The sequence below is a fragment of the Epinephelus moara genome, chromosome 18, assembly GCF_006386435.1.
Source record: "Epinephelus moara isolate mb chromosome 18, YSFRI_EMoa_1.0, whole genome shotgun sequence".
Lineage (NCBI taxonomy): Eukaryota > Metazoa > Chordata > Actinopteri > Perciformes > Serranidae > Epinephelus > Epinephelus moara.
In genome coordinates this window covers 10,490,298-10,499,292 of record NC_065523.1, presented here as the reverse complement: position 1 = coordinate 10,499,292, position 8,995 = coordinate 10,490,298, and the positions used below count along the sequence as shown (strand labels likewise).

Genomic DNA, 8,995 nt, shown 5'->3' with positions numbered 1-8,995 from the left:
TTTATATTCCTAGTCCTCTGCATATTTGAGGTAAACATGTACTTTTGCTCTATTCCATTTGTCTGACAGCTTTAGTGAGGTTACAGTTTTTCATCCCCTTCCTGTCTTATGAAAACCATTTATCTCCAGATGTGTTGATGATGAATGTTTGTGATAAACTGAAGGATGAGGTGTTCCTTTATGTGTTGGGAAAATTCGCCTACTTCTTAAGATAAATAAACTCTTTCAAAGCCCTCTTGGATCAGCTGGAAAATGCATCGTCACAAAGCTGAAAACAGGGCTGTTTTTCTGACACTGAAAAATTGACTCTTTAGAGATACATGGTTCTCACAGGACAGTTTGTGTTTTGAATGCAGAAATTTTAATTGCAGTGGAGTATTCTTGTAATGTGGTATTAGTATTTTCACTTCACCACTGGTCAGAGGTGAGTCTTATTTTCAGCATTCTCCCATAGTAAATTTTACAACCCTGTGAGTGAAAGCAATTATCAGTTTCCTTGAAATTTGTATCCAGGACTGTAATATATATCAGGGGAATCCTGGATCAGCGTAAGTGAAGCCTGTAACTGTACCAACAGGTGAATTTAATCTCCCCTGGAGTACTTCCAACGTTGTACATGTGTCACATCTAGAAAACATACAGTAGGCCTGTTTACCCACAGATCGATTCATGAGCCTGCAGACTGGGCGGAGGTCATATTTAACTGGGATTTATTCCCTTCAAACATGATCAAATACTCAACATCAGTAATCAAGATCAACAATGTCGTTGATAAATGTATTTGTGTACACCCATTCTCATTCTGTATGCTTCATAAAGCAGTCAATTTAAGGCATGCACAGGCACAAAAAGAGTTCGTGTCAGGAGATAGCAATCAATATCAAGAGAAGGACATAATGAATTTGGCTGACAGTCTACTCATGCTTACAGTGTCCACTATTTTCTCTACTACGCTATATTTACTGGTCTGCTATACACTTTGAAATGATACTGGGCTTATCTTGGGACTTCACTGGACTTAAGTATATTTATCAAATGCATCGGGGTTTTTTTACCGCTCATATAGCTCCATCTCTTTATTTTGATCCATTTTTTATGGAGGCTCAAAGGTGCCTTGGAAATTAAAAAAAATAAATCCTTACGTTTAGTGAACACAATTGATCAAGTTACACTCTCACATCAATAGTAAATTATGAGCTTTTAACAGAAAATCAAACATTTTAACATGTATAAAAGGTGTAAAGATAACATTCGTTACACATTCATTCAGTGGGCAAAATCCCATGTATATGCACATATTTCTGTCCAAAATTAAAACATAACTGCATAAAATCCAAGTGGTAACTTCTTTATTTGTATGCACAGGTTAAGTCTTTTTTTCCTCTCCAGGACATGTTTTACTTTGTGTTTTTTGGGGAGTGTTCATTGAGCGTGGGTTGGTGGGGAACTGTTATGAAAATGTCGTTACAGATTTAATATTTAATGATCTCCCACATTCAAACGCTAGTTTGAGTTTCATATGAAAGGTAGCAGCCCAACTCTGCACTAAAAGTTGTTTATTATTATTATTATTATCATTATTATTATATACTTATTATCAAAGATAATTCTCTGCAGGCTGTTCTAATGCACTGTTCATAAGTATACCTACAAAAAGTAATGCACCACAATTCGTATCTTCCGTAATCATAACCCAGTAATTCGTGCATAACCCATGGAACTGGGAAGGTTGTGATCACGTGACCTTTGCGCTGAGGGGAGAAAGAAGGAATTAGTCCATGTAAGGAGGCACGTTGGGTTGGTGGATGGGTCACAATACGCAGGACTTTCCAGGACTTTACCCCAGGAGGCGGGTGTTCGAAACTGTGTGAAATCAACTGATCTTAGAGTTATTTTAAGGTACATCCTCACCATGTTTTTTCCTAAACCTAACCCACATTACTTCACGTTAAGTACATAACTTAAGGTTAAGTACTGTACCTATTGTCATCCCTGGGGCACTAATTCGTAAGATATCACACAAACCGTTGTGTGTATATTTTCGTAAGATATCATATGAACCGATTTATGACGATACATTTGTCTCTGCTGAAAACCAAAAATCTTCCTTGGAACTGATCTTTGCGTGTAAATATATATATTGTAAGTATATTATAGAAGTTTACTATTTACAGAACTTGTACCGGTTGAATTCGAGATAACTGTAAAGATTTGTGGGAAGAACAATTAAAACCCTGAACATTAATATCATAATTAGAATGTTAGTTTGTGAAAAATCTCTGATAGAAACACAACAGAGGAAAATACAAACAATAGCACAAGATATTGAACAGTCAGTTAAAATCATCAAAGTGGAACAATGTGAGGCGCAGTTGATAAAACACTGTAGGCAACTCTGAGAGGTAGCGCAAGCAAAGTCCATACAAAACCGTGTACAAGTATACAACCATAGCAAAACTCAGGGAAGCTAGCATTCATACTGACATCGAGCTGGGACCATTGTTTTGCATAATGTGATTAGTAAACAGGCATGCTACATACAGTAAAGGAGTGGGTTGAGGCGGAGTGAAGGTGAGAGTGGTACTTCCATCCCCACCTCTGAGCCTGACCTCACCTGACCTCACCTCCAGACACCGTCTGATTGGTGCAAAGTTCAAACATGCCACTGCTTTGTCCCTTTGAGTGGAGCTTTATTTTCACAGCAGCGATGTCCTCTATAAAAACACCCATGTGTATTTTTGGCCGCAAGTTATTTGTTGGTCAGTTACATCTCCATGAAAAAGAGAAAAAGGGGGATGGCTTTAACAGGCACACATACTATAATTTATCATATTATTTATTTACAAAGTGCTACTCAATTAGCTCTCCTGCTAAATGAGGCTACCGTTTTATGTAAAATCATTCTGTAATAAATACTGTAAACATGCACAGGTTATAAGAGATGATTTACTTCCATAACAACAGCTTATTTCCTTAAAGTTTCCCCCGAAACAATCTGTCCACAAAGCCCTAGTAGCACACACATTTAAACAAAAAGAGAAAGCTGTTTTTGTGCAGGTTGGCTCACACCCTGGTGTTTGGCACAGCCTCACACTGAGGCTCTGAAAGCTGAGAAAACGCTGACTTCACAAGGACGAGATGAGCTCTATGGTTATGGTTTACTGTGTAAAAATCAAGCTGTTCATCAGCCAGACGCCCAGCCACTAAAAACTATTTGTTCCAGTGAGTTATTTTTATAATTTAATATGTCCCAGGACATGTTTATGGCCCATAAGGTTACTTCAACAAGAAAAAACACAGATGTTAGGCTTGTTAAATGATCAAATGCCATAAAAAAACCTATAAATTGTGCTGCTTAATCACAGACCTTCATATTAATGATGGGCAGATTGATGATTTAAGTATTGATATTACCGATGAAACTGTGTTCCCAGTGCTGCTGCTACGCAGGTTTTGATTATGTGCTGTGTTCATACTGTAAAAATGACAGAAGTATACTTTAAAAATTATAACATGAAAAGACGCTGGATTTTCCACAGCCAGTGGTGGAAGAGGAACTCAGATCTTTGCCCATCACTTCATATCCTACTACTGTGGTCAGAGGGAATAATTTAATATGTTTAAACCAGACAGACTCAGTTACAGGCCATGAACTGCACTCAGACATCTCAACAACCACAGCTCAGCTCAAACGCAAATTATAGTTAAAGATGGTAAATCATTCCAATCATTTTTATCTCATTTTAAGATAGTCAGGAGAGGAGTGAAGACTTCCTAGCTGAACTAGAATTGGAAATTTTGTGATTTAGCTGTCATATCTTTAACTCAACAGTGTAATATCATTGTAATAGTTCTGTATTATGTCCCATGACTGAGGAGTTACAGCGCGCTGAAGTGAAACCCCATTTAAAATCCCATTGACATTTGTAACACTTATAATAACTAAAGATCCAACCTTGGAACAGGGTCAATCTCAACAGCATGTTGTTTGGAGTGCTCCAAATGTTGATGAGGACAGTATTTTTTTTTGAAAAGCAATCTAATGTTGGGGTTAATTTAATTTTTTTTTTTTTTTTTTTTAGTGACCTTTAATAAACATTTTCCATAAGCCCTGGGTGCTTGCTGGCTAAATGTCAAGGCTGAAGAGATGGTTACAGCTAGCAAACTGAATTTTGGAAGAGCAGCTGATGAGTTTCTTGAATATGGTTTAAACCAAGTTACAATGACGTAAGTAAAAACATTTTCATGGGAGCTGTAGTTTTCTCTGTGCTCGAGTAATCATTGTTTGACTTAATTACAAATCACTTTCTAATATCAGCTGCTGTATTGGAGCTGACTTGTCTGAGAATATGGAAAGTTAACAGAAAAAGGAAAGAACCGTGAATGAGTATTAAGTTATACAATCTAGTGGAACAAACAGAAAGTGATGTCAGAACTTGAGCTCTCTGATCACCATGCAGCAGCAGCAGCAGCAGCAGCAGCATCATGAGTGTGTCCATCTTTATGTATGTGCACCATAAACACCAACAGGAACAGTTGGGTGATGAAACTCAAGTCACTCTTGCAGTACAAAGACTCTGACAGTTCATCTTTAGGTTCCTGCTGAACTATCAGCAGCAACTTGTCCCAGTTTCAGTTCAGCTAAACACCACATTTCTAATTATTTGGCATCAAAAAGTGAAAAGTTTGCACCATCACTAAACTTGTTGCATGTAGACTCATTCAGAGGTCAGAATAATCCCATTTCCATACAGACCGATGTGCATTTCCACGACAACACTTGTTCATCGATGGGAGAAAGTGGTCTGATGAGGAGATAAGCTGTTACCACAGAATGAAATGAGTGTTGTGTGATCCATCCTTTTCTCCTAATCAATATCCAAACAGGGCGTCGTGTCGGGGAGTGTTGGTTGTGTCGGAGGTAGAGCGTCAGGCAGACCATGCTCGTCGTGCAGCAAGAAACAACAGCAAAGAACAGGAATAGATTTTTGTTTTTCATCCGGTGCAGGCGCTTGAGAACGATAGTGCTTCAGGGAGTTGAGAAAAAACGGTGTCATGTTGGTCGTGAAGTCAGTGTCGCCATCCTGGAGGATTTTAATCATTTTAATATCACTGGAGACAGAGAGAAAACAAAGTATAATAGAAATGTGGGCTTCTACGTCTTGGAGGGCCTTAGAGGTGCAGTGGTGGAATGTAACTTAAGGCCCTTGCAGAGACAATGCAATTTGAGCTGCAGTCACCGTGAACCATGCTGAAATTCACCATATTAAAACAAAGGGAAAAGAAACAGAAAAATTGCTTTATGTAACCAAGAAAATCTGACACACAGCATGCTGGTTTTCCAGATTTAAATGCCATTTTCTAATGTGGTTCAGAGCACTGTGATCCCAGATTTTTGCCTAATCTTACATTTGAGCATGGGCGTTCATTCTTGACCTTAGAAACGGAATGTGTGACAAATTAATTTAACCTCAAAGGTCCACATTCTAGATTTTGTAGGCTTTCTACGGCATCTCATTGTCTTTTGCAAAAATTGGGAATGAGGGAGTACACCTTTATCTGTGTCTGTATTTGTTCAGCCAACTACATTATCAGTGCTAATATCTGCACTGGGAATGGTCGGAGTTTGAATTGGAAGTGTGTGTGGCCTGAAGTGAAAAGGGCTGATGGGGCGCTATCCAGAAGTTGCTACTCTAAAATATGATATTACTATAATAGAAAACTATTTACAGAGCAATCTCAGAATTAAGCTTCAGATTAGTTTCCATCATAGTCCTACTCGTAAAAAGTACATAATCTGTACTGGATACTCATTTCATCTGATTACTCAGCTAAACCCTAGTTAAAACACTTACGTATATTATTGTGTACTTTTTCTGCACATCTGATGTGGATCAGTCAGCATTCTGTCTCCTTTGTCAAATCATATGTGAGTTCTGAAGTATTCTGAATAAAACTGTAAATCCCCTCCTTACTCAGCCTAATTTAGAGCTGAGGACATTTTAGCTGCTTCTATTAAAGTAGAAATATTTATATTCAGTAAACAGCCTTTGTTCTCTCAGACCACGTGAATGACTAAATAAGAGATAGCTAACTGTGACAGATCCACTTTAAAAAGGAGTCTGAAGTCCCTGGAGCCACTTCAGTGCACTGGCAGATCATTACAGCCCTGCTCAATCTGTCAGACCGAATCTGGGGGCAAAATGTCAAAAGTGTTTCAAAAGAAATCCATAATATTTGTCCTTGGTTTAAATATTTTACTGTGTAAACCTCAATGAAGAGCTGTAACAAGCTGATATGGAATGTAAGTCTTGAGGGAGAGGTGCAAAGGAAAATCTGTCCTAAGGTATTAAAATCCAAATGTTACTTACATCCCCAGTTGAGGATGATGGCTGCGGTGATGATGGCTATCCCTCCCAAGATGGAGACGACAGACAGAACCATGGCATTACGGCCCAAACGGCGAGCTCCATCCACGTTGCCCTGCTGTAGACTGTTTCGGGACTGAACAGTAAAAACAGTGGAAAAGATCTGATATAAACTAAATCTCAATGAACTTGTAAAGCAACGTTTGTATTTGCAGAATAAGCCTACCACAGTAAACAGTTTCCTCAGAAAACCATAAGTGTGTTGTAACAGTAAGTTTGTTGGTTATCACATTTTTTTTATTTATCCATCATCTTGAAATAAACCTCCATTGTGATCATTTTAAAAAATCATGTTACTATAAATAGTAATCAGCATTTGTAATTTGGTTGCTAACTAAAGGCTTACCCACCAGCCAGCTGGGAACATGCTAGAGCTAGTCAGTCACAACAGCTTTCAGAGCTAAGCAAAACACTGTATATGTAAATGTATATGTACAGTATGTAAAGATAGATGACATGACAGCTCCCAAAAACTGAAGCCAGAACATCTCTATCGCCTCCTGGGGGCTGGCGGCAGTATAGGTCATAAAGCCCACCCTCCATGTTAGTGGATGGGACATTGGCCAAACTAAAACTTAACGTACACATCAAATAAATTTTTCCCAAAGATGGTTTCCGTCATTTAAGGTAGTTGTTTTTACGCTGCTGTTTGTTCAAGTGTTCATTTTTCTGAGAAGTTTGGTTTTAATTAGGTATTTAATGCAATAAAATAGGGATTTTACAACATGATTGACAACTGTGTGAGCCAGTCGGTGGGTTTGGATTCAGTGGCACTGCTTGAGATTGGTTGGAAGGGTGAATGGGCGGGAAACTTGATACCGCAGAGATCGCTACTGCATAGACTCTAGCCCCGAAATATGTCACCAGAGCAAGATGGCAGCGACCATATACGGGATATTTTAGCTTCACTTCTCTACAGTGGGGGTAAGTGGAAACACGGTGTCCATTTTTATATACAGTCAATGAAGAAAACTAGTTAGCCCTTGTTTTATTGACTCATGGAGGAATGTGAAAACTGATGGTCGTAACACAGCTTATAAGCCACGATAGCTTCCTTTGCTCTGGACTCCTGTTCCCTCAAAGATCAGAACTGTCAAGTGTTTGCTGTAAGTCAGTGGCACAAATTTGTGTGTCGTCCAGTTTTGTCAACTCTCTTTCAATGAAAGTAGAGACAAGTTGAAACATGCAACTACTTGCAATGTGCTGTTCTGCAACGTTCTAAAAACCTGCCAGGTCACACAAATGCAACTAGATGAGACGGTGTATCTCTATGCAACAACTCTTTTTACCTTCCTTCTGATTTCCAGCTTTTCAGGCTTATTTTGTGGCTGAATATAATTTGTAGCTTCTTAAAATATGAGTGAGGACAGTGACAGTGAGATACTGGCTACAGTTGCATTTGTAGCAGAGATGAAACAGTGAAAAACAGAAACAAAACAAGCATCAGATGAACTGTATTCATAATAAATACACCACAATAATATAAATATCCAGCGGCAATTAATCAGTCAATGAGAATGTGTATGTGGGAGAATAAGCACATACAGCGAGCAGCAGCAGCGACCCACTGTCCGTCACCAGTACACTGTGAGGACGTAAACAGGGCTTAGCAGGGACAGAGTACCTGCTGCAGCAAGCGAACATGCTCTCTGTGTTCATTTTAACTTGACCAGCGCACTTCATTACAAGCAAGTTGGCTGTAGAAACAGGTGACAAGCTTTACGTTCTAAAACCAGTCGCCAGTGATCTGACCAGCTGAGTTACAGGTGACACCATCAGCCGGCTTGAGTCGAGCTCAGATGGCGACCTTCGAAAACAGTTTAATCTCGTTGCCAATCTTTGTCTGAACTGGGCTTAAAAGTAGCCGTATGATGTCATAAGTTTATTTGCATACTGGTGATATCATTGCCATTAATGGCAGCCTTACTTCCCTGAATTAGATTCAGTAGAAAAATCCTTGAATGGCATGAAAGTTGTGGCACTTCCAATCCAGAGAGTGAGATTGTCAGCGTAACCACAGAAACTCACCAGTCACTAGTCTCCTTTTTAGAAATAAAGTCTCTAACAGAGTATTAAAAATCACTAAATTGAGCGAGAAAGTCGCCAAGTTGGCAACACTGATGTCACTCAAAGGAATTCAACACAAAAGATCAAAGTGAATTTATTTCCAAAGGAATCCATTGTGCTGTGAAACGTCACTGATTGATCTGACGAAGAGTTGATTAATACCAGTCTTATGTGTGTGCTCTGTCAAATGGTTACCAGCACCTCTAAGCTCACTAATTAACATGTTTATATTGTTTGTTTGATCCAAACAAAAATCAAAGTGTAAAAATGACCATTCGCCATTTCCTCTGCTGGTTGCCTGGCAACTGCCTAGAGCCAAGCACATAGTTGGGCAAATTCATATCTCTCCAAGCCATCAGTGTTGCCAACTCTTTTCCCATTAAAGTAGCTGGCATTGCTCCAAAAGTCACGTAAGGTCACCAAATGATGTCATCTCATAATCATAAAGCCTTGTGGTTGTGTCTGTTGTAGCAAGGGAGAGACTGCCTGCCTGTGTACAG

General features: G+C 39.0%; 1 protein-coding gene across 2 annotated transcripts in view; it reads right to left on the bottom strand.

Moving 5' to 3' along the window:
* Positions 1–718: 718 nt before the first annotated feature.
* LOC126405788 (trafficking regulator of GLUT4 1) overlaps positions 719–8,995 on the bottom strand; it is a 29,105-nt gene continuing 20,828 nt past the window's right edge. Inside the window, exons 5-6 of one of the 2 annotated variants that reach the window (XM_050069717.1) lie at positions 6,372–6,504; positions 719–5,112 (exon numbers count right to left, since the gene is read on the bottom strand). In XM_050069717.1, the coding sequence (XP_049925674.1) occupies positions 5,099–5,112; positions 6,372–6,504 (147 nt within the window). In that variant the 3' untranslated portion in view covers positions 719–5,098. The remainder of the gene's footprint in view (positions 5,113–6,371; positions 6,505–8,995) is intronic. The other variant, XM_050069718.1, reaches the window with a different exon arrangement.